This window comes from Talpa europaea (genome assembly GCF_964194135.1).
Source record: "Talpa europaea genome assembly, chromosome: 1".
NCBI lineage: Eukaryota > Metazoa > Chordata > Mammalia > Eulipotyphla > Talpidae > Talpa > Talpa europaea.
The window spans coordinates 57,492,728-57,519,165 of NC_140073.1; the positions used below are offsets into that span (position 1 = coordinate 57,492,728).

At 46.3% G+C, this 26,438-nt stretch overlaps 1 protein-coding gene across 1 annotated transcript; it reads right to left on the reverse strand.

Annotated features, from left to right (window-relative positions):
* Positions 1-4,690: 4,690 nt before the first annotated feature.
* Positions 4,691-8,742, reverse strand: FZD4 (frizzled class receptor 4; the record flags this gene model as incomplete). The annotated part of the gene is made up of 2 exons (XM_084247006.1): positions 4,691-6,019; positions 8,449-8,742. The coding sequence occupies 2 exons, from the start codon at positions 8,740-8,742 to the stop codon at positions 4,691-4,693; spliced, it is 1,623 nt and encodes a 540-aa protein (XP_084103132.1).
* Positions 8,743-26,438: the final 17,696 nt, after the last annotated feature.

Sequence of the window (26,438 nt, forward strand, 5' to 3'; positions counted from 1 at the left end):
AGCCACTGCACACCAGAGCGGCAGCCACACCAGGAGGCTGTGCCGCGGTTATCTTGTCCCCTATCATCATTGCTAGTAGCCCACCTTTCTTTCAAAGAACTCTAGGGGCCTTTAACTTCAGACCCTCTAAAGTCTCACAACACCCCTGGGAGGTAGGAAAAATTTCAGAGCTACCTACAGGCGCTGGGAGAGACCTAGACAGCAGCCTCCTCTTCCAAAATCCACAACCAAGCGTGGCCAAGCCCACAAGCAGGATGTGGAAAGGGTCCAAGCTAGGAGAGAGGCGGGACCCAGCCTTCGGGGCAGAGCTGCTTTGGCCCATCTCAGAAGCCTCCTGGGATACCAGCGGTCAGGTACTGAATGTCATCCGAGACCAGGGAGATACACAGCTTGGAGAATGTGCCTCACATAGGACCCAAAAAGCCTTGGTAAATAATGGGAATTTGCTGGTGCTGAGGAGGAGGAGGAAAGTAGGGTAAGTCAGAACCAGAAACAGGCTATTATGGGCACTTGAATTCCCAAGGGGAAGAGGCCTCTAGGGGGTCCGGATTCCTGTCCCTCCTGGTACTCAAATGTGCAATGACGGCAAATGTGCATGGCGCACCCCTTACGGAGCAGCAGAGAGCACAGGTAAGGTTAGCATGAAAGAAAATTCATTATTCAGGGCTCTGGTATCTGATCCCTGGTAGGAGCAAAATGCTCTCCTAGTTTTCCAATATCTGCAAGCTGAGCCCAAAGGGAAAATGATAACCAGGGTCACTTGCCAGATACCATGCAATGCAGACGGGGACACTGAACTCAACACAGTGAAGGACCCAGAAGAACTGTCAGCCCAGTGGTGTGACACAACTGGCTGGGAAAGCAACTCTCGCCAATCTCCCGCATAATACAAGTAAATTCAGAATGTAAGTCAATCCTGGAGGCTGCTTCCAAAGTGAGAGGCTCTCCTCCTAACTGCAGCTGTGGCCTGCTTACCAGAAGCCAAAGATTGCACTTCCCTAGTGAACTCCCCTTCAACTCAGCCTGCCCCTCCAGAGCTTACTTCCTTTGTATTCTCAGGCCCCCAGCCTGGTTCCCCAAACAATGAGCACTGGATTCAGTGACCAACAGGCTAAGTGGGGCCATGAGGCCAGGACCACAGGTGCTGGAGAGTCACAACTCAGAACCTAGATACAGAAATGTCCTGGTCTTTGGGGTGAGGCCTGCAAGTGCAGGGGCATCCAGGGAGAGGACGGTCAGAGAGCTCCTGGGGGAATAAAACGTGTCTCCTTCTCTGGTGTCAGGACCCTGAGTAAGCGGCCAACTCAAAAGCAGCCTCAGAGACCAGAAAACTGTCTACACAGAAGAAAATAGATATGAATCAAGCAAGTAGCTCAACCAGATGGTTCTGGCCGGTTCCACCTTAGTCCATGCTCCTGCCAAGGCCTGGTCTTTGCAAAGGAGGAGGGAATCTGCCAGAGAGGAGCCTGGACAAGATATGCCCTCAGGCCCCACTGAATAAAAACTCAGGCAGCCAAGGGACTTTTGTATGAAGGTACAATCATACCTGCTTCTTAGAGATTGCTGAGAAAAAAAACCTTAGCCTTTTCCTGAGCAAGATGCTGTCTTTAAATTTACCTGCCATGTCACACCAAACACCCCAAGCCTGAACTGTACCAAGCCGTATTAGATGTGGGGGGCTCATGACCTTACAGGCAGTTTTCATAGTCTCCCAAGGGATTTGCCACAGAAAAGATGATGGAGAGTGGGTGCTTTCTGTCAAAACCCCTGTCACAGACTTGGAGGGAATCCTGGGAAGGGATGAGAGAAGCATCGAAGGTATAGAGAGACCCAGAAGAGGCTATGGCATGCGCACAGTAAAAAGACGGGAATTCGGAGGTTCCTGCACCAACAGCAAAGTCAGCACACCCAAGAGCCCCCAGTCTGGGCCAGTCAGGAGAACTGAAACCCCCTCAAGCACCTCACCAGGACTTTTCACACCATTGGCATTCAACAAAAGATAATTGATAACTGACTTTTTTAAAAACAAATGCCAACTTAAGAGGTGATGCTTCAAGGTCATTGGTAACTGTCAGACACAAAGCTCCTTCCTGAACCTGTCAACTATCTCCATTGTCTAGAATATGAAAGGAAAGGCCCAAAACCTGGTGACATTGCTAAAGCTACCAATCCAGTCTGCACCAATAGCCAATTCTGTTCAAATATTCTTTTCCCTGAGAAGGGAAGGAACTTGTGGAAGAGACAGGTCAAAACCAAGGAGGCTGTCAAGTCACAGGCTCTAGAACTTGGGCATCCAGGTGCACACAAGTATTCTTGGTACTATTATTATTATTCCTTCATTCACAAACGCTAAGCACTTCATCTGGGCCTGGCCCTGTGTGAGGTGCTGCTTTGGCTGCACAATGGCTAAAACAAGACAAAGAAATGGCCTAACTATTCCTACACTCCAACAGTAAGGCCAGCGCCCCTGCTCAGTCCTTCTTCCCTTTCTGGAGTCAGCATTTCTTTTTAAGTCCTAAGATACCAGGGCGGAGCATGAGTAAGGGCAGGCCCTGCCCCTAGTCAGCTGTGGGAATCGTCCAAGACAGCACAAGTTCACATTTTACATTTCATAGGCAAGGTAGAGCTAGATGGAGTTCAACTGGTCCTTCTGGGGCTCATTTCTCATGCTCCTGGTGCCTGACCCAGAGTCTGGCCAACGTCCTCAGGCTCAGCACACACAGGAGGGGTCACTTAGCATCTCTCTCAAAAGCCCCAAAGAGTTTCCCTTCTGAAATGTGCAACAAATCTCCTGCATCTTCATCTCAGAACCACTCAAAGACAGAGGAAAGAAAGTGTCAAACCATTACCATATAGTGCAAACCAAATTGATAGAGAGACTTATTTCTAAAACTTGACCGCCTATTTGGTATTTTGAGCCCCTGGAAATGTCTGTCTTCCACGAAGAAGTGTGATAAAAGAACTTCCCTATGTGTTTTTAAAGGGGGAGAGGGAGTGGCATGAATAAATAAATAGATGAGCCGTTCCAAAGCAGTTGCTGAAGCCAAGGCAGGTATGAGTTACAAGGGAGAGGAATCTGTGACATGGCCACCAATCTGTCCTAGCGATCTGGTGACAAGAAGGCCTAAAGCAGGTTAGGAGAAAGGCCAGTTGTGATTGTAGAGAAACTGCAACTTTTGAGAGAATGCTAAGGGGGTACCCCCTTGTGAGCAACGTAGAGTATAAATTTTTAAAGCTTTGGATACCTCTGCAAAAGGCAATTAAGACCTGCGCTGTTAGAGTTTGCAGTTCATTTCATATGGTCTACACTTTATTCCCTCCTACCCAATCAAGCTCCTGGCTGGCATTCTGGCGATTCATTAAGCACCATATAAATACACCAGGCCACACTGCCTCCAGTGAAATCTTATATAAGGAGGGTTTGCCAATTACTAGGAAACAATTATGCACCAAGTAGCTGGATTAGCTGTCCTTAGTTCCCTCCACAAACTGAAAAAGCCTCCATTGTGGTAAGTAAACCAGACCCTTGATAACATTCTTATGCTAAAGTAAAAAAGGCACTATCATTCCAAGAATGCAAGTTGACCATAGTTTTAAAGTCAGTTGAGTGCACTATGTCATGGTCCAAGAATGTGCTTTTAATTGTAATTGACACACACAAATTACACAGCTATTCTGTGTGAATGCAAAGTTGCCAACAAATTTAACATTTTAGTCTTCCAGACTGGCGTCTGCATAGATGCAATCACACAAAGTAAAATATATTAAGTCCTCATTGCTCAATGCAATAGGTCTCTGGGGTCAGGAAGGTAAGTCTACTTGGTAAATCTCATTTTCCTCTGAATTAAGTGATTGTCAGGAAGCGAAATCACCCTTTCTTCCCCCTCATTAGACATGCTGCAGCGCAAAGATCTCTATAAAAATACTTATTTTGAGTCATGAATTACAATGAAGAAAACAGCAGCTGCCTAGAACAGAGATGCTGAAATTTAAGAGGAAGAGAGAAGAAAATCCTCTGGACACCTTATGTGTGTCTGTACAGTTCTTTCTTTTGTTTGTTCAAACAATTGTTTTATGACAAAGGCACTGAAAGATCTGACACCACTTCTTGGGAGAGCAATCCACAAAGTTCTAAACGGCAGACAGTGCACCACAGAAAATGTTTATGTTAGATTGGCCAAACTATAAAAGTCTTATAACACTTCTCTGAACCCAGCGCATTTCCAGTGTTTATAGATCACTTTGCTATCTGAAAGACCCAGTTAGAATTTAAAATGTTTAAAGGGTTAAGAAAGTTTATCTTTCTCCCTGCAAACCGACAGCTCACAGCTCCAAACCCACCCTGCAGGGTAAAGCAGAGTCGCCCCAGCTTCCTGGAATCTAGGCAGGACCGGACAATCCAAGCTGCGACCTGCTAAAGTGATCAACATTTTGATTTTTCACAGCTTTGAAAGCCTCTAACTGGCTTTTCCATTTTGGATCATTCCAAAGAATGCAGTAAAATCATTAGTTTTACGACGCTGGGCTGAGAGAGGGGTGTGGGGGGATAGTGGCAGTAGGTTATGAGGGACCCCTAGGTGTTGCTGGTTTGTTCAAACTGAGAGTCACTGCGTGAAACTTTAGTAGCATTTGCACTGAAATGCTGGCACTGCCCCCATGGAAGCGAGGTGCGTGTGGAGGCCGCCTGGCCTTACACCACAGTTTCATTGCCTTTCCCAGGCTTCACCCACCCATTGCCTCTCTTTTCTCTCTTTACCCTCCCAGAATTCACCAATCTGTTGGAGCACTTCTGCCACGTATGCAGAGTTTTGGCAGACCAAATCCACATGCCTGATGTGATGCCCACCAGCAAAGACATGAAAATTTTCAACATCTCAACCGCTAAATTGGAGTCATCTGCAGAAAACCGGAAGAGCGCCCAGTTGGAGATTTCATAGAAATAGCAAGCAATCACACAGGTGGCAGGAACGGTGTATAGGACTGAGAAGACCCCAATTTTGACCATCAGCCTCTCCAACTTGTCTGTCTTTGTCCCGTCCTTTTGCAGATTGGACCGAATTTTGAATAAGGCCACCAAACCCGCAGCGATGAACAAAGTTCCAATCACCAGGTAAGTGAAGAGAGGCGCCACCACGAAGCCTGTGAGGGCATCGAGGTTTTGGTTCCCCACATAGCACAAGCCCGTCAGCTCATCTGCGTCCACCAGTCTCATGATCAGGATGACAATGGTCTTCACGGCAGGGATGGCCCAGGCTGCAATGTGGAAATAAGAGCTGTGCATTTCGATGGCTTCGTGACCCCATTTGAGTCCCGCTGCCAAAAGCCAAGTGAGTGTCAGAATAACCCACCAGATGGAGCTAGCCATTCCAAAAAAGTACATCAGCAAGAAAATTATTGCACATCCTGTGTTCTTAAGTCCTTCTTGGATGAGAACAGGTTCTGCTGCCTCTTCAAAATCACAGGATATCCGTTCCCGGCCTACGGTCAGCCTGACAATATAAGCAATGCTATAAATATTATAGCACATACTGAGGAAAATGATGGGGCGCTCAGGGTAGGAAAACCTGGAGGAGTCGATGAGGAAGGTAAGCACGGTGAAGGCAGTGGAGATGAAGCAGAGGCTGGCCCACACGGCCATCCAGATGTCCGTGAACTCCTTGGCCGAGCGGCTGTACAGGCCAGCGTCATACCCGCACTTGAGCACACAGTTCAGGCTCCGCTTCACCCAGATGTACTGGTCAGAATTGGCGCCCACAGAGTGGCACTCTTCCCCGGGCAGGACCGGGCTTTTGTGAGGGAGCGGCACCTCCTCATCACTCGGCCCTTCCATGCACATGTGATTGTGGTCGTTCTGGGGTGGGAATTTGCTGCAGTTCAGGCTCTCCGGCCAGACAAACCCGAATTCCTTGAGCACCGGCTCACAGCGCCTCTTGACCGAAAGACACATGCCACCGCACGGCCCGATGGGGATGTTGATCTTCTCCGTGCACATGGGCACATATACCGAGCAGAGGAAGAACTGTAACAGCAATGAAATGGAGAAAACAGAGACTTGGAAGTTTGACCAAACGATCGAGCCCAGTTCAATGCTCCCAGGCACCAGCACGTCTCCTGTTACCCCGGCCTAGAGGGAATCACCTGACCTCAAGGGAGGGCACCTCATAGTTTCTCACTTACGCATTTTTCTTCTTTTGATTCTGGTGACCCTTTCCAGGAAAACACAGTACGTGAATAAAAAGAGCCCCAAAAATTCTATAACCCCCTTTCGAATAATACTTAAGGAAATTAACCTTAAAAAACTTTCCTTCTTCTCCCCTTTCAGCTACTATTTGAAGGCGGTGAGCAGCTTATCAAATGACTCAGTCATTTCAGTGATGTATTTTTATCTCCGTTTCTTTACCACCATGAAAATAAATATAAAAAAAAAAGATGCAGTCATTTGCCTGCTATTCTCTCCTCGATTTTCTCCTGTTAACATTTCTTTTAATTTATCTCTTAGAATTATTATTATTATTTTTTTTTACCAGATGCATAAAACATTTTATTTCATTTAAATAAAATTAAGCAGGAATTTCACTTGTCTATCATAATCTAGACAAGCATGTAGAGAGTGAAAATGATTTAACAGCAAAATAAATCAGCAAAAAATAGTTTTTGAATAATATATAACATTAATCTTCCGCCTAAGTACAGAAAGTATGTGAATACTGTAGGATGATTTAACTAAGGATGATAGACTAAGTATTCATAACATTACAATGATATTTATAAAACAATATTGTCCAAGAATACACAATGAATGTTCTCCTAATTAAGTGAAATGTTATCCCAGGGAGGAAATGATAAAAGAATTTTCTCTATTACAATATCAACTAAATAAGGAAGATACTCTTCAGTTATAAGATGTAACTATCTCTTTCATATAGATAAACATATATCCATTTATATAAGCATATAACATATATTAATTAAGAATTATTATTTTTTTAACCAGCCCCATACTGAAACAGAAAATGTCCTCACTGAAACACGGCTAGACTCCAGGCTAGGCTGCAGGTCAAAGTCTCTGGTCACCAGGCTGGGTTTGGCCAGGTTCCTCAGTGAATAATAATGAAGCACAATAGGAAAATATAAATGTTAAGTCCCTGAAACTGCAGCAGCAGCAGGGGAGAGTCCAGTTGCTGTTCTCAATTCCTTCAGCATTGATAAACAGTCTGCTTGGCTCCTTACAGATGTTGTCTATGAAGTCTAGGGTTACAAGGAACTATTTTCCAGCATGTAAAGGGATCCAGTCCTGTCCTTCAAAACAGCTTGGCTGCTTCCCCAGGATACATGTAATTAAAAATATATATCCCTGCAAAGGCTGTTTCTCCAACATAATTGCCACTGATGTCAGGATATGTGCTGGTTCCAAACTGAGAGCTAGAGGATCATTTCTTAAGTTTTTATAACCTAGTTCTAAAGTTCTGAAACTTCCAAAGGGACATTTCATGAGCAACAGATCTAATCCCAACCATCTTTCTGAAACCACAATCCAACTTTTAAAATGACTTATGTAAAAACATGCACCTTGTAACTAGGCTGCCTGCCTGTTTCTTATCGCTCAGAAATTACAACCAGAACCGTGGATTTTGGAAGCTTTTAGTCTAGACAACTCTCTTTCCCCAATTTCACTCTATTCCAAATTTCTAAAACTCACTCATTGCCTCCCCAACTAAAACACAACCAGGGCTAACACTTGAAAAATATTTCCTCTCAGTTCATTTTCTTCCCCCCATGAATTGGTGGTTGTTTTTGTAAGATGATAATCACCCTGTAGACACGATTTTTTTCTTCTTTTCTATATCATTACATAAGCTTTAAAATTTTTAATGGCTGGGGAAAAAATGCTCGAAATACACAAACGACCTTCCTGGAGCTTGGCTGGGCCATGCCCCTCCTCCGGGTGCCCCGCACCTCCAAGCAGTACCCTGCTCTGACCCAACCCCTTGCTCCTCCGACCTCCAGAACCCCGCGGGTCGACACGAAGAGGGGGCACTGCGCGGGCACCCCGGCAGGAGTGTTTCAGGCAACACCCTACCGAAGAGCGGGGGGAGAACGGCTGTAGGTGCAGAGATCCCCGGCTCCATCCCTCCCCTTGCAGGTCAAAGTGCAGGCCCAGGTACCCCGCAGCTCTGCTGGAGCTGGGGCTCGGCCAGCCCTGGATGGACAGTGGGCAGGGGAGAACATCGGCAGGGCGGGGTGCAGGGTGGGTTCCTCCGCGGGAGACGACTCACACCAGGAGCTGGTTACCAGTGCCCCAGAAGGCGCAGAGAAGGGGGGGGGGCGCGCTCCAGGGTAGCTACACCCTTCAGACCAGAGGGGCAGGAGGCTCGGCCGGGCCAGGGCTGCTGGGAGTGGTGGGGCGCCTGCCCACGGGGTCCCTGGGGTGGGGGTGGGGGCGCCCACCTGCAGCTGGCTGGAGCAGCCGTACTGGATGAGCGGCGTGAAGGTGGTCAGCTGCAGCTCGGCGTCCGTCTGCAGCTCGTGCCCCACCAGGTTGGGCATCTTGGTCACGTTGTAGCCCAGGTTCTGGCACATGGCGATGCGGATGGGGTCGCAGCGCCGCTCCTCGTCGTCCCCGAAGCCCCGCGCCGGGCCGGGGAGCAGCAACACCGGCAGCAGCAGCAGCAGCAGCCCCGGGCGGCGCCCGACGCCCCCGGGCGCCCTCCGGACGCTCGGCCCCGCGCCCCGCCGGGCCATCGCCGGAGCGGGGGGCAGCGGCGGCTGCGCGGGCGGACACCCCCGAACGCGAGCCCCGGGCAGCGGAGCGGGCGAGGCGCGGAGGGCGCGCGGGCAGCGGCGCGCGGCGGGGGGACTAGCCGGACGTGCCGGGGGGCGCCGGGGCGCGCGCGGAGGGGGCCATGGCTAGGGCGCTCACCGCTCGGCGCCGGCCGCGTCCGCTCGGCGTCTCGGCGCAGCCCGCCAGCCCCGCCGCGCACCCGCCGCCTGCGCAGCCGGGACCTCGGGCGGGCGGGGCGCGGGGCGGGCGGGGCGCGCGGGGCGCCGGGCGGGCGGGGCGGCGGCTCCTCCAATGGCGCGCGGGGCGCGGGGCGGCCGCTGTCCCGCCGGAGGCTCAGGCCCAGCCCCCGGCCCCCGCCCCCCGCCCCGCGGCGGCTCCGGGCCAGGCAGGGATGGAGCCGACCGCGCGGCCCCCGGCACCGCCCCCCAGGTGAGGCGCGGCGGGGATCGGCGTCCTGGCCTCGGCCGCCCCCCTCGGGCGGGAGGCGCGCCCCGAGAGCGCGGGCCGGAGCCGGCGAAGACTCCGGACCCGCGCGTGACCTTGAGCCGGTCGCCTGCCGCGTCCTCCGCGCGCCCGCCGGGCCCGGGCCTCGGAGGGGGGGTGCGGGCGTGCCGGGCGCGGGCCTCGGAGAGGGGGTGCGGGAGTGCAGGGGCCGCGCGACCTGCGGCTGCTTTCACTTCCCCGCGCTCGGGGACCCCGGGGGGCGCTCGCCCCGACCTGCTCCTGCAGCTGCGGGCCCCGAGAGAGGAGGGGGTCCCCGTGGCAGGAGGGGGTCCCCCTGAGAGGAGGGGGTTCCTGTGAGAGGATGAGTCCCCCGTGGAAGGAGGGGGTCCCCGGGAGAGGAGGGGGTTCCCGTGAGAGAAAGGGTCCCCGTGAGAGGAGGGGGTCCCTGTGAGAGGAGGGGATCCCCGTGGGAGGAGGGGGTTCCCGTGAGAGGAGGGGATCCCTGTGGGAAGAGGGGGTTCCCGTGAGAGGAGGGGGTCCCCGTGAGAGGAGGGGGTCCCCGTGAGAGGAGGGTATCCCTGTGGGAAGAGGGGGTTCCCGTGAGAGGAGGGGGTCCCCGTGAGAGGAGGGGGCCCCCAGCAGGCGCCCCGCCGGCGGCCTCGCGCCCCCATGTCCCCGCCGTGTGGACTGGCGTTCCCCCGGGGTTCGGGAGGAAGCGAGGCCGGGACGCCCCGAGCTCCGCCCGCGCCCTTCCTGTCCGGGCCGCGGCTGCTGAGTGGGGCCAGGGCGAGGGGGGGCGGGGGGCGCCGGGACCCGAGCGACGGGCGCGGGCGGGGACCCGAGGGCTTCTCCCTCCCCCAGCCTCGGGGCGTCCCTCCCCTGGTGCCCAGTCCCTCTTGCTCGCTCTTCTGGGGATCTGGGGTCACGCGCCCCTGTCGCCGCCGGGCTTTCTCTCCTCTCGCCTCCTCCGCGCAGCGCCGGGCCCGGGCGCAGGGGCAGGTGCGCACGTGAAATTCGTTTGACTGTGGCGGAGGGACTGAGCCCCTCTGCCCCTCACACTGGCCACCGGTGAAACACAGAAACGCGCGCCTTCCCGCTGGCAGCAGTGCTGAGAGTTAAGTGAGAAAATGCTGTGGAGCGCATCGCGGTGTCCGGCACTTGCTTGTGGTGAAACAGGCACCCTCCTGTGGACCCGTCCGGGGCCCAGGACACCTCCCCACTGAAACCAAGTGTGCTGGTCTGGGTGAAGGACTCTCTGCCCCCTCTCTGATATCTTTTTGTCCGAAGCTTGCCTTTGTTTTCTGAGGGGCTTGCTTGTCCCCTCCCCACCAATTTAAATCCGTATTTGTATCTTCCCCTTTCAGCCAAGTTTGACATATGGCAAAGGCTTGATAAGCCTTGGAAGGACGCCTGTGGAACCCCTGTGGTGCTTACATTTTGCCTTGTATATTTCATTTTCTGTTCTCATATTGGCGGCTAAGACTTGGCTGAGGGCAAGAATGGAATCCAGTTTTTTGGTATTTGGCTCTGGGCCTAGAACTGTGTTGGCGCATAGAAGCTGCATTAGCTCCAGTCATCAGCATAACCTCCCGGGGAAGGAGGATCCCTCATCCTTTAAAGAGACGAAGAAACTGAGGCTAGAACTAAAGTGACAGAAAATGAAAGACCAACAAAATCGGTGTCAGAGGAGACCCTTCAAAGTTGAGGGTCAGGATATCTCTGCGGAAGGACTCCCAGCTGCAAAGCTTCATATTTAGCATATTGAGGTTGAATCTTTTTGTATGTCTGGGGTAAATAGTGCATGAGACCACTGGCCTGCAGGAATGAATAAATGATCAAATGGCTCAAATCCTAGGAGCTCATAGGAAGAGACAAAGAAGAAACAGACACCTGTAGCTCAGTGTAATAACAACACAGAGAACCGAAGATAGAGGTAGCTCAAAGAGGGATGACCTGCAGGATTCTGAGCTGCTGGGTAAAACAGAGGTAGTTTGCAGGTGGCACTTGGGGTACTGGGACATGACCTTCTTTGTGCTGAAGGTATGTGAACATGGATTACTGAATAACATGTTACATGAGACCATGGCGAGGAGAAGTTATCCCTGGCACAGGGCTGGGTACACAAAACACCCTTAGGGTTGGGTGAAGGAGTACCTATAACATGCCTTATGCAGAACCCTTACTCTTGGCAGATACTGTTAACTGCATATGCTTCATATGCAGTAGCTTGTTTATCTCTCACAACATTTTGGAAATTCATGTTCTCAGAAGGTAGGTACTTTGTCCTAGATCACATGGTGACAGAGACAGACATTTCTGCTGACCCTAGAGTCTGCATGGCATTGCACTTGCCGAGGAAAGTCCTTAGCACTCCCACTGAACCAAAGCTAAAGATGACCCTTTTGTGATCCAGACTTCTTATTCCTGCTTCCAGCCTCCTTCCTTCGGCTTGCTCGGAACAACTGTCTCCTTGATAGCACTTGAAGGAGGCCGGTCCAGCCAGATGCTTTTTCTGTCAGCAGCTTTTCTCCTCCCCCCCCCCCCCCCCCCCCCCCCCCCGCATAGAACTCATCACAGGTATTTTCCCAAAAAGGGGTGGGGGGATCACATTGCAGTGTGAATGTGGAAATTTTCCCAAAAAGGGGTGGGGGGATCACATTGCAGTGTGAATGTGGAAAGAAAACAAAGACCACAGCTTAGAGCTTGAATGGCTGGAGCCCCTTAGCCTCCCTCTCACGGAATGGTTCACACAGTTTCTAGTCTGCTCCGGGTGACAGGCATGGCATGTTTGTCTTTGTTGCAGAAAACACTTCCCCAAGAGAGGTGTTCCAAGCAGAGGGAACATCATCTATGACGCAGGGTGATTCAGAGAGAAGTAGGAGGTAGGAACAAGTAAATGGGACCATCAGTTAACCTGAAGGTCAGGCCGTGGATCCCTAGTAACTCTGACCTGAATATCTGTGCAGTTAGGTCCCTTCTCCACATAGTAAAGATACAGCTATTTTGAAGCTACAGCAAACATGGCTGCTGTTGAGCTGTTGAGCAGTTGGAGTACTTTCCATTTACGTTTAATGAGCAGCTGGGTTCTAATGACATCCTGTGATGTGTTAATTTTTCAACCTGACATTTTCTGCACTAATAGATTCTTGTAATAGTTTCTAAATGAAAGGCTACATTTAAAGACTACCATTTGGGTTAAAATCCAACACCTAGAGAGTTAGGGGGCCCTAAACATCTTTGCCTTCTTAAGGAAAACCTCTCATTGGCAGTTCTTGGCTAAGCCAATTAAGTGCCCAAGTAGTCACCCCAGAGCCTGCTCTTTATTTCCTGAGAAACAGTCTAGCTCATCCATATTCAGTAGCTTCCAAGAAGAGTCTTAGTCCAACCTCTAATGAAGAAACCAGCTTCTTTGAATCTGGACAGAACATTTATAACTTACAAAGAACTGTCTTGATAGAAAATGCAACAAAGTACCTGATTGTTATCTTGTCTGGTTTTCCAGGGAAAAATTCCTGGAACTAACAACCCATAAGGACTGGGATATTTACTTCAGAAGCCAGGCCACTTCCCATGGGCTTATTAATGGTGTAGGTATTGCATCTTTCCTGACACCCAAGCTAGTTATAAAACACAATCTTATGTACTGGGCTGGGTGGAAAGGAATACTAATCTTATTCAAAGTTAAGGAATTAGGGCCTCCCTGGTTCCTCAAGGAGTTAAGACGCAGCCCATGAAGCTATCCGCAGTTCCATCCTCAGCCAGGGAGCTCCCCACATGGCACAGCAGACCTCTCCTGACACCCACTGCTCCCCTCAGCAGTGTATTTCAGTCAGTTTGTCTGTTCTGTTCCCCACTCTATCTCTGGTGAGTCCTCTCACCCCCCGCACTTCTGGCCTGTACGCCAGTTCTTGTATGCATAAATAAATAAATCTTTAAAAAGAAAAAAAAAAAGACCCCAAGAAGTTAAATAACAGCTATGAAGTGGCAGAACCAATTGCCTTTCTTATCCATTGTCAGCAGAGGAAAGTCGAGTCTCCATCAAATTCTTGCATGTCAAGGAATGAAAGCCCTATTCTTCCTATCAAGCCTAAGGTGGTACATAGGTTATTCTTATTTGTTGGAAGTGATAGTTAAATGTGCAGATGGGCAGCCAAGAACCTTTGCAGGAGTTGAAAGATAATGTGAGCACTTTGTGCCTCCACAACCTCAGTTTGTTTCAGTATTTATCTGTCAAGCATTGGCAAATGCTTAGTGTTCAGTTAGTATGAATGTGAGTCTGAGCTGAGTCCTGGGGGTTATCATTACATGTAGAAGCTGGTGCCTTCAGGGAACTTACAGACACACTGGAGGAGATTAAGACATGAGACCGAGAGCAAAGCCTGCTTGTGTATAATTAAGTGCATTCTCTAGCGCGCCCTTAGTTTTTGGTTTTCTGGTCTCCTTTACAATACTCTGAGGTCAGCATTGTGCTCCTGGACACCAAAGAGCAACACAGAATTCTTTCAACAGGTGTTTCTTGGATGAATAAACAAATATTGCAAGCTATAAGTGCTCTAATGCTTCAGAAAAAGAGAGCCTTCACTGTGTACTGGCTCTAAGTGACTTCCAAATTACAGCCTAACAGTTCCAGAATCATGGTCAATCCAGACTATAGGCCGCTCTTCTAAGTCAGCCATGGCTCATAGCTTTCAGCTTTCTCCAAAACTTGGATATTTTGCCAATGGTGTATCTTTCTTTTCTATTTTACTGGTCCCATTCTTAAGCCATTTTAGGTAGATAAAATGTCTCATGGCCAAAAGTGTTATTTGATTTGGAGGCCTATATTTCTCTACTTCATGAACCAGCTCAAGACAGTTTTTTATATCACTGTTCATTGGCCAGTGGAGTACTCATCTCATTTTAGTCAGCTAACGTTATTTATTAGAAATTATATATGCCACAAGACAGGTGGTCTTATAGTGAAGGAGTTGTAAGGGGTAAAGCTGAAGAGCTATAAGTTAGGGGATCCATTTCTAACTGCTAAGTTTGTAGAAAAATTGGAATGTGAGCTTAGCTATGAGGGCTGTGTAAGTTTCCATGCAGTGGAAGCTTGGAAAGGAAAGCTTCTGTAATAATATTCTCAGAGTTGTAGTCTCATCAGTTGGTATAAATAAGGAATGAATGGGAATAAAAATGATGTTAAATAATGGCTGAAGGATGAAACTAGCTATCTGCTGTGGATAACCATGACTAGACTAGATAAAGTCCCAGCTGGTGATTTTATAACATAGCCCCAAATTTTATAACATAGCCCTAAATTAGATATTCTTTCTATTTAAAGGTAGAGTTTATCATACCTTTTGCAGCAATGTGAATGGAGCTAGAAGGAATTATGCTTCGTGAAATAAGTCAGAAGGAAAAAGAAAAATATTGGATGGGTTCACTTATAGCAGGAATGTAGGGGAACCCAATAAGACATCAGTGTAAAAAATAATAACGGTACAAAACACAACAAAGCAAAAATGCACAATTATAAACCAGAGACATCCTGCAGGGGAAGAGGAGGGAGAGGGATCAGAGGGAGGGAGGGAGGAGCACAGGGGACTGAGGTGATGGTGCACGGGTGCCTTGGGGAAGGAAACTCTATGGGGACTGCACCTGAGGAGGTGGGGGAAGCAAATATTGTTTAAAAATGAATGATGCAAAAAAAATTAATAAAAATAAAAGCAAATTGGAAAATTTCCCCACAAACAAAAAAATAGAATAAAGGTAGAATTTGTGTTCCCTCCCCTTGACTCTGAGAGGATTTGTGACTTCTTCAATCAACACAATATGGTGTTAATGCCACTAGCTAACTTCCAGTTATACTGTCAAAGGTCACCAAGTTTCCCTGTTTCAGATCACACTTTCATCACTTCCTGGGAATATCCAGATGCCTTCATTTTAATCTGATTTTCTTTTAGTGGTTTTTAAATTTTTCAATTTTAAGAATTTGACTGGATTTTGGCCCTCTCTCCTTTCATTTTTCTTTATTGTCTCTTTTCCTTCAAGAATTCAAATCTGGGTGTTCATTTCTATTTTAAGACAAGACTATGGGACACATTTTAAGAAAACAGTTTCCAGATACATGTGAAACTAAACAGTTTCCAGATACATGGAAGTGGCTGATAGCATCTGCACTACCAGAAACCTGAAAGGGACCTTCCAGATCATCTTTTGCTGTACCCAACTTTACAGATAAAGAAGCTGATAAAGATGAAGCAGCTCTGGGCCTCCCTAGTAGTACAGTCTCAGTACTGTAAAGCTTTCTGCAGCCACTGCAGCACGAATTAGATTCTTGGCCAGGAGCTGATCCACATGGCGCAGCAGACCTCTCCTGTCTCGCCTGCTGCTCCCCTCAGCAGTGTATTTCAGTAGATCTGCCTGTTCTGCTCCCCACTCTGTCTCTGGTGAATCCTCTCACATACACACACCCCTGTACCTCTAGCCTACACCCTAGCTCTTGTATGCATGAATAAATAAAATAAATCCTAAAAAAGATGAAGAAGCTCTGCCCAATGGGTAAATGTCCCGACCCGCGGGATTCAGAGGCACGAAAAGAGAAGGGCTGAGGATTGAAATGAGGGGCTTGAGACAATTTGACGCTAGCGTTTGCTTCTTTATTTTTCCTTTATCCTTTTCCTACTTTTACATGTCTTTCTTTTCCCTGTCTTTCTTACTTCCCTGGCCTTCTCTCTGCTCCTCTCGCAGTACCCCTTGCCATATCTCCTTCTTACAGTCTCCTCGCAGTCTCTCTCTCTCTCTCTCTCTAATTCATCGAGCACATGTGCAACACGGCGCATGCTCCAGGCGGCTCCGGACAGGTAAAGATGACTTATCCAAGACAGGGATAGAACTAGATATCCCTTACCCCCACATAACCTGTCTTCCTTCCATTTGCTTACTGGAAAAACCAAGATTGCTGTGGAATGAGGTTTTTGGGTAAAAAGTAACAGGTCCATTTATCAGACCTCAAGGCTTCAAACTGCATATATAAGGAATTAGTTTTAGAGATTGCCCTCTTGTTCTTAATAATTCTGCCACACTCACTTGCTAAGAATGACTAGATCCTGCCTACATGCCCTTCTGAGTGGCCAGGCACTCCTCTACCTCAGCTCTCCCACTTCTCCCTCCTTGTTTAAACATTGAATTTCAGGAAAGCTGTGCCAAATGCTTTTCTCATTCCTGCTTCCGTGGCTGTAAGAAGCCCTGGAGGGGGGAGCTGAGGCATCCCTACTAATGAAGTTTGAATCAGGTCCTTCTGCTAGGGAAGCACCCTCTTGAGGCCAGAGTCATGTGACTAGAGAATATCAGAATTGAAAGATACCTTAGACATCTAGGACTCTACCTCATCACCCCATTGACAGACAAATGTGTATACAGAGAAAGGGGCATGTTATTATTTGCTAATGTTAGCTAAAAAAGCAAACTAGAACCCAGGCATTATGATTGTACAGCTCAGAACTTACTGTATCACATTGAAGTCTTGACACTTAGAACCACAAGAGACATAATGAATCTCCTGGAAAGGGTGTTGACTAACCGACAATATCTTTCAACACAGAATTCAGGAAATTCATTTTCCTTTTTATAATTAACCCTCTCCATAGTAACTCCAGGAAAAACAAAAACAATAAGTTTTTATTATCCTAGGGGGCTTGTGAGAATTAAAAAAACATACATATGTGTGTGCACACACACACTCATATTTATACACACATATGAGGATCTGGGAATGGATATAAATGTTTTCCCCTGCAAGCTATTAGTTTAGGAATGAGCATATAATATAATTTTAGCCAATGAACTCAGACTGTACTTCTGGCTTTTCTGGGTTCTCAGGCCTGCTACCCTTTGGACAGAAACTATACCATGTGCTCTCCTTGGCCTCTAGCTTGCAACACACCCTGCAGGCCTGGGGAATAGTCAGTTTTCATAATCATGTGACCCAATTCCTTATAATGAAAAAAAAAGAAAGAAAAAAAAATATATATCTAAAATGTATGTATATATGTGATTAATATATGCCCATTTGAATATATAAATCCTGTATGTGTGTGTGTATATATATATAGATGAGAGATGAGTAGGTAGGTAGATAGACAGATAGATAGACAAACAGACATAGATAAACAGATAATCTCCTATTGGTTATCTGAAGAACCCTCAGACAGCAGACAAAAAAACCTGGGTTCTTAGAGATCTGATGTGACTGAACTATTGAATTCATCAACCCTGGTGAACCTTATTTCTAAACTTGTGATTAAGTGAGATTATACATTTTTCTTATTGTTTAAGCCATTTTTAGTTGTTTTCTATTTCTTGCCCCTGAAGCATCATAACTGACCCAGCAATCAAACTAGCAGGATTGTCATGAAATTTTATGGTAGTAAATATTTAATATTTGGTGACCAAGTAATTAATAGTGTCAGTAAATATTTTATATTGACCACCATTTAATGGTGACCAGGTCTCTTCTCAGCATCTAAATTGTAGTACAAGGTTCTCCTCTTAATACTGATAATCCTTTAACTGGTATAATCTTTTGTTTGTCACAAAATGCTTCCATAGGCATCCTTCAACTAGCCTGTGAATTTCTTGAAGGTAGAAACCATATTCAATTTATCTCTAGGCCTAGCTCCTAGAATAAGTGTTGAATATTTCTTAGATTTTATCCTTTAATGGGATTGCTATTCAATGAGCATTATCACTGATGCTCAACTGGAAATAATTACCTAGGAACTGGGCTGAGTTAACTGGCACAACTTTAGATGTATACCTCATATTATAGTTGTTGGTTATAAGAGAGCTCAGTTTGCTTGTTTGATTGACAAACCTTATATTGACCATGATATGCTTATACATTGACTGCTATTATCTAAGACCTATGACATGTTGAGGGTATCATTAACTTAATAACCAGGTGCCATCATGCAGATATTCCCTGACTGTTAGGTTTGCTACAAAGGACAGAATTTGATTGCTTAGAAGGACTTGCGTAAACCAGGACTCTAGGAAAAGCACCAGAAACAGCTAGATGTGACTCTAAAAGATAAACAAGAATGTTAAAACTAGACTTCCATCATCTACTTGTTACTGCCTCCTAGAAGGTCTGTGCTTTTATAAACATTAGATCAGTAACAAGAAGGGGAGAGAGAAAGCTCCCTATGACTGATGATTTTGTGTAGATATTGGGGGAATGGAGAAGGGAATGTAGGAGGTCATCAAAAAAAAGGAAGCCTTTGACTGCTTCTGTCTTTGGGCTTCTTCCCAGAGGAACATTCAGCTCTTCGTTATGACTCCCAAGTAGACTTTGTGAATGGAGGGAATCCTCATCCACGAAAGCCTTATTTATAGTAGCAGGCTTGTGAGGAAGCAATTTATATGATTTCAGACAACTGTTCCCTAATTTAACATCAACAGATTCTATAATCTAGAATATTAGATTATAGCTAGGATATTGTATTTTCTACCAAGTGATCCAGGCAACATGTTGATAATTTTTCAGATCCTACCTTGAGTATTACTGATACAAGAACCCCTGAGCTAGATACTATATATGAGGAGTCCCTAGCCTTCTCCTTACCTTCGCCTCAGATGTCTTTGGTGGGCATTATCTGTGTGGTAGGACATACAGGTGGGAGAAATCGGGTCCAGAGAGTGCAATGTTTATGTATTCTCTTCAGGAGTTCCTCATGGTCCCCTCTGCTCCCAAGAGCCAACTTAACCCTGAACAAAGATCATGTGCAGTTGTTAGGGCTGATTCTAGTCCATTTACTGTGAAAATTAGTAAAGTTATCCTCCACAAACAGACAGCACCATGGGTTGAGAGCAGGGAGTCTGTATGTTAGCCCCACTCACCCACAGTGGACACCTTTGTACAATCTGCTCAACCATACAAGATGCATGAGACCCTTCTATGGGTTTACACCAAGAGAGGAGTGTGGTCATCTGAGGATTAATAAACAAAAATATTAAAATAGTTCTTTTGGGAGTTTATAATAGAGCCCTAGATAAGCATCATCCTTTTTCCCCCCTGGGTTAAAAACAAGTTGAATAAATAAAAAAGCAAGCCCCTAATTTATCTTTACCAATGAGAGAGTCTGAGTTGATTATATGGTTCTAGTGCAGAAAAATTGCTGCCCTTTACTCACTGAGTAGTATGTACCAGGTACTGCCTTCACACTGTTTCCATATCTCTCCCATAGTTTTGGGAGGTAACTACTTTGAGCCCATTTTCTAGATGTGGAAGCTGAGCTAGTACGTTAGAGGACTGAAGCCCAACCCTGACTAGGAACTGGGAACCCGAAGTTCCCACTTTCTTGGCTCTACCAGTTCTGGGGAACCAAGGACAACGCAAACGCAGTTAAATCAACAAATAGATTCTTACAAGACTCCAAAATTGTCCTCTGGCAGAGTTTGTTTCTTTTCCCAATGTTCTCCTTTGGCACAAATCTAAATATCTGGCTCCTCCAGCAGCTGTGGAAATGTGTAAAGCCTCAAGTCCTCCAATTCCAGGTCATTCTTCACTGCCCCTGGGAGCACTGGGTCTAATGCCAGTACAGATCTACTATTTTGAAACTAAATGCATTTCTCAGAAAACTCAGGCATCATGCCATTTCTAGGATATATTTTATATCATCGCCCAGGGTTTTGGTCCCACAGTGCGCTATCACTGCTGCTCTCTCTCAGCCTCAGTCTGGCCGCCTATGGAGAGGAGTTGCTCTAGTCAGTGTTGGCGTCACTAGCATGTTGGGGAAACCACATCCACAGACCCAAGGGATATTTTGCTCTCATGCTTTTCATCAATACAGAGATAAGTTTTTCCACAGGATAGTTCTTGTCTTAGGTCAGGTTCCTTAGAAGCAGAGCCTGAGATGAGTTGTGTTCAAGTGATTTATTGAGTGTTTTCAAGGACAAGAAGAGTAAGAGAGAGGATAAGATAGGGAAAAGGGCCAAGAAGAATTTGGCCTCAGCTAGAGTCTAGCTTCAGCTTGACCCCATGCGGAGCTGTGGAGCACAAATTGTACCACAGGATCACTCACAACTTAAAACGAGAGGGTGAGCTTTTTGCACCCTAGATTCTGGCCTCTTGCTGTGGCAGCCAGGTGCATGCACAATGGGCACAGAGCCTCCCGGGCAGTGTGGCTCCCCTTTGTTCAAGCTGGCTCTCTCGGCCCTGTGCAATTCTCCAGGGAAGGGGGTAGCTGTGAGTTGCATTAGCCAACTCTTCCAGCAAGCTCAGGAGAACAGCCTGGATGTCCTGGCTGGTCAAAGGGATCTGGTCAGAGAACCAACACCAGCGCAGGATCACAGTATACAAAAATCATTTCTATTGAATGTTGGTTGATTAATCTCAGAGTTCCCAGAGATAATGCATGTGTATTTCTCCCCACACCTATAGTAAAATATTCTAACATGTCCATGTAGCTGTGACTATTTCAATATTCAGGCAGCCTGCTAAATGCATCATTCTGACGACTCCAGCTTAAATTCTATTTGATCTTCAATTTTGTGACCCACAATACTTCATGTAGTTCAGTCTCACATGATGGCCAATAGGTGGCACCAGAAACACCCACACATCTTCCTCCTAATTTACGCATTATGCATGTAGTTGCTAAAATTTCAGTTCCTCTCTACTTAGGACTTCTGTGTTTAAAAGTTATGCATAGCATTAAATCTAAATCAAAACAAGGTAACTTATAGTTTCCCATTTGCTATTTGACCTTTCTTTGTACGGCTATTTGAGCATGAAAAAAAAATAATAAGATGATAGAGCCAGTGAATTCAGAAAGAAAACATCTATTCATTAGCAAAAGGAAGGAAAGAAGACTGAAGTCCTGCATCCTTTTCCTTCAAGGTCTCTTGAGTGTATAAATGCCGAAGATTATTAGGAAATATTTGAATAACAGGATAAAAAAGTCAAGGATACTGCCTCCAAACATGAACTTTATTCCCCACTGAAAGCAGACTTGGATGGCAACCAAACTGTTCAAGGATTGCCCTGGCCAATATCTGACCACAGAGTTCCACTCCGGGAAAGGTCTCTGAACCCAGTGTCCACCATTTTCAAAATTGCTTCTTTTGAAGTTTGTACTTTATTGTTGTTGAAAGGAAATAAATGGGGGGAGGGGAGCCGCATCTTCCAAAATTTTTTACAACACTCCAGCATTGCACTCTTCCCCTAGATCAGGCTATTCCAAGAAGTGGAATGACTTAGAGGAAAAGGCACTGAGAATTAATAAATAGTACATAGAACTGATAATTCATTATTTGGTTGTCCAATCGGATTTAAAATAGAGGTGCTGAAGCTCAGGAAGTTCATTTAGGTCTAGCCAGAATCTCAATCCAGAGCCTCTTGCCCCACGGCCAAGCTAAATCTAGATGTGCCATGAGCTCACCATGCAAATTTGGACCAGCCATTCCACTTTACCAGGCTTTAGTTTCATGTGCAACATAAGAGATGAAAGGCATGACCCCATCATTTCTTCAGCTAGAAATCTCCAGATTCTGAATAGTACGTGTGGAGTGCAGTGTCTTGTGTACTGATTGGGATTGGAGGTGTGGCTTGGCACCTTAGTCAGTAGGAAGGGAGGGTAAAGCTCACTTTGATAGTGTTCCAAAGTGGAAGGTGACACGGCTGTTATACAATCGTTGAACAGTCTGGTTCTTGTATTTGGGGGGAAAAGTAAATACTAAGTCCTGATTAGCCTTTCCTATACCTGTCATCAGCTTATTATACTGTAAACATTGTGCCTCTGGGAGTCTTCCTTTCCAAATGAAACGATCCCAGGCCTTGGAATGCCTCTTTTCATGACATGTTCTTCTGCCACACATGCTGAAAATTATTCTCACTGCCCTTTACTACTTTCTCTACCCATTAGGATTTTTGCTCTGCCTTTTTTCACAGCAAGACTGATTAAAAGGAGATTTATTTTTAAGTGTCTTCCCTTAAAACATAGAGGCTACAGGACTTTTCAAGGATACATATGGTTTCCACGATCATATGCATCTCCATAACGTGCATGAGAAAAATCAGGAAAGAGGTAGAAAAGAAATGAACCTTAACTGAGTGTCTACAATGTGTCAGCTCTCTGCTAAGTCCATTTGATATGTGCTCTTTCTTCCTCTGGGTGGGAGGCAGCGTAGCATGGTTATGTGCACAGGCACTTGAGTCTCACAGACCTGCTTTTCATCGAAGCTCTGGCACCGCATTAGCAGGCAACTCTGGACAATTTATGTCACCTTTCTAAATGTTGGTTTCCTCAGTGAAACAACATGCATAGAATACTTAGATTTAGCCCAGAGTAGGTGTGCAATGGATGTCAGCCAATGTCATTATTACCACCTGAAGGCCAGATCTTATCTACTAGGTGGGAAAAGGCTTTAAAGAGTTAAATAAAAGATTTTCAAACTCATATTGATCTGACACTGTTGTGGATACCTTTTGTTTCTTTTCCTCAGCATCTCTATTTATCCCAGGTAACCATCCTACCCCCACTGTTTTGCTAGAACAGACCCCATAGTAGTTAAAGGTGTGAACTCTGGAACCAGGTGGCCTGGTTAAAATCTCACCTCAACCTCTTATTAGCTGTGTGACTTTGGGCCGATTCATTAGCCTTTCTGTACCTTAGTTTCTTTGTCTATCAAGTAAAGATTATGAAGGTTCTTGCCAAGATTAAATAAATTAATACAAATGAAGTACCCATGCCTAACAGTATAAGTGCTCAGCCAGTGTGAAATGTTATTAATTTTCTTACCCTACCTGTCTTCCAGCTAAAGTGTGGGCAGATGACTGAGATCTGGCCAGATGATTTATCTTTTTGTTAACTTTGATTGATCTAGAGCAGAGTCAGCAAAATTTTTCTGCGAAGCACAGATAGCAGTATTTTAGAATTTGTGGGCTCTACTATCTTTGTCACCGCTGTTGCAGAGGAAAATAGACATAGACCACATATAAGTGAAGGGTCATGGTGTGGCCACTGAAACTGAAATTTATGGACATTGAAATTGAGTTTCATGTAACTTTCATATAATATTTACAAAATATCGTCCCTTTCCCCCCAACCATTTAAATGCCCCCCGCCCCCCACACACACCCCATATGACAGCTTGCATGTTACCTGAAAGCAGAAGGCAGGCTGGACTTGACGTGTGGGTCACCGTTTGTTGACTCCTGATGTAACGGATTGGCCAAGGTCCTGCCTCAAGATTTATTACTTGCACGCAGGGAGAGAGTGTACGTCTCTTCCTATGGATTATGATTTCCTAGTCAACTTCTTCCTTCCCACATGGAGAGATCGTACTGTAGCAGGAGAGAATGAAGTCCACAGCAAAAAAAGAATGAATGCTATGCAAAACCAGCTAAATGATGGAGAAAGAGAGGCAGAACATTGGAAACTTTAGATCTAGCTATGCCTATTAGTTCCAGGAGCCATGAATTCCCTTTATCTTTTCCCGTAATCTAGTTTTTTCTTTTGACCTAGGTTTTGTTCACCTACAATAAGAGAGTTCTAATAGAGACTTAGGGGCTTACTTTCCTCACACTTTGCAATATCACTTTATGAAATTATTAAGCAAAAGGGAGAACTCATGGGCATTGTGCATGCCATGTGACAGGCAATTTAGTAAATACTTTCTCATGTATGTCTCACTTATTTCTTCTAGCAGCCTTCTGTGGTTGACATTGTCATCCCCATTTTACCAAGAGTGCAGATGTACTTGATGCTAGTGCATGGCTTGCTCAGATTGGATACTTGATGGCAGAAGGTAGCAGTTTGCATGGATCCTTAAGGGGAATGAACTGTTGATGCTTTTCTCACCTGCTTCGCTCCCCAAGAAAGGATGACAGAAGAGTAAACTTTGTCAGGGCACACTTAATCCCTTTTCTGGGAAAGAGAGCATGTACTGATCAAGAATCCCTATTGCTCCTTCTGGCTTTTCTGAGCAGAAGGGAGTGGCAGTTCTGGAGTTCTTGCCCAGCTGCCCTGCGGAGAGTGGTGGAGCAGCTGAGGTGCACTCGTGAACAGCCTGGGTTAATCCAGGCTGCAGTTTGCAACTCCCTTGCAGGACAGATCCAGGATTTCCTTCAGAAGTATCACTTCACAGCAGCTGGCCGGCTTGATTTTACCAACCGCTTGATCCTGACTCCACAGGAAGCTTCAGCAGGTAGGACTAGCCTACTCAAGGTGTAGACACACACTTAGCTCCTCAGAACACAACAGAAAGCCTTGCACAAGAGGGTTTGCATGATGAGAAAAGATCCAGGGGAAATAATCCTCCACAGCCAGTACCCCTAACCTTGTTACATCAGCTCTTTGAGTTTGGGATTGAAGACAAAGAACTATCATATTAATAGCTACTACTTGTAGACAAGTACTGTATCTCAATCCATTTCTTTTTTTTTAAAGACTTATTTATTTATGCATTTAAGAACTGGGGTGTGGGCCAGAGAAGGTGGGGGGAGGTGAGAGGATTCACCAGAGACAGAGTGGGGAGCAGAACAGGCAGATCTATTAAAATACACTGCTGAGGGAAGAGGCAGGTAAGACAGGAGAGGTCTGCTGTGACATGTGGGTAGCTCCCTGACCAAGGATCGAACTCGTGCTGCAGTGGCTGCCCATAGCTTCATAGTGCTGACACTTAAACCCTTGCGCCACCAGGGAAGCCCTCTCATTCCGTTTCTTTAAAAATAGCTACCTTGCTTATCAAACAATTGTTCTGTGCCAGGCACCTTATTCATATTATCCCTAATCACTTCAGCAAACCTGCAAAGCAGTTATTCAATATTACCTCCTATTTTATGGACACAGAAATTGAGATGATTAGAGGTGCAGAAAGAGGAATACTGGGCCGGAAAGGGTATTTGCACCTGCTCTGGCTCTGTTTCTCCACATTGATAAAGGGGATAAGGGATTACGTGAGACCAGGGGGCAATACTTTTCTAGCCTTCAGTAGTTGGTCAGGATAAGTCAAGCCCCCAGAAATGGAAATAGAACTTGAGGCTTTACTTACTCTTCAGACTCTCGGGCCCTTTGAAGTCAAAGGTTTTTATTTTGTGTCTACTTGGTGTCCCTTCAGCACTTACTTCATGTTTGACCCAAAAAGGGCGCCAAAGAATGCTTGTGGGATGAATAAGGAGATGAGTTCATGCGTCTGCTTTCTGTAAAACAGAAAATGGTGAGGGAACATTGACTTGTGAGGCCTTCTCTTTGTGGAAGTTGCTTTCTGGAATTCTTAGAAGTGATGGATATTCTTACAGGCATCTACACTGCCATTTCGTGCAGTTCAGTGTAAGCGGAATCAATTCTACAGGTCATTGTATACGCAGTGATTTACCTGACAGCTCCTCGTGGCTTCAAAGAATTAACACATCTCCCAAAACACTCTCCCACTGAACAACTAGGGAGTAGCCTGAAATAAGCTAAGAACTGATTCCATAAACTTTCTTTAGGTCTTTTTTTTTAATCCATGCAAGTACTGGGTGCTGCAAAAGTTAAGCAACAACCCCTAGGAGGCAAATTTTCAAATGGGGATAGAGGGCAAAGGAGGGGGTGGAACGGAGAAAAGAAAAGCTAGAGCTTTGCCTATTCCTGCCTACTATGTAGCCCCTGAACCCAGTTCCCTTTTGCTTACTCTTTGGGGCAAGGCTGAGTTAGCAAGCTATAAATTCCACCAGTCTAAGTGTGAGGAATGTGGAAATGAATGTGGAGAAGTATTTGTTCCAGAGGAAAGGGCATGACCGTGGGCCAGCTGGAGCTACAAGACAGAACATAGCCCAAGTGTGAGCCATTGGAGTTTTGAAATTAGAATCTGGGCTCATCTTGCATTTGGGTTTCAAGAACTCTTAATTGTAAGTGGATAGCTATGATGCTGTTGGAAGAAATTTTGTAGAGACTTGAAGTGACACAGCATTGACTTGCCAAGAAAAATTATGAACATATTTATGTGATCATTTGAGGGACTGTATCTTCTAGGCAAGGAGAGGCACTTGTGCTGGCACCTGGTGACTTGGCAGAGGGAGGTAAGAAGAGGAGGGTCTGTAAAGGTGAGCAGGAGAAGATCAGTTGGTGCCCAGATAAGCTCATCTAGCTTCGTCATCAAAGGCTACTTGTTAGAGACAAGTTGCTAAACGCCTTGCCAAATTCCCCATGGGTTGCGGATGATACTGTCCCGTGGAACGCATGGCCTG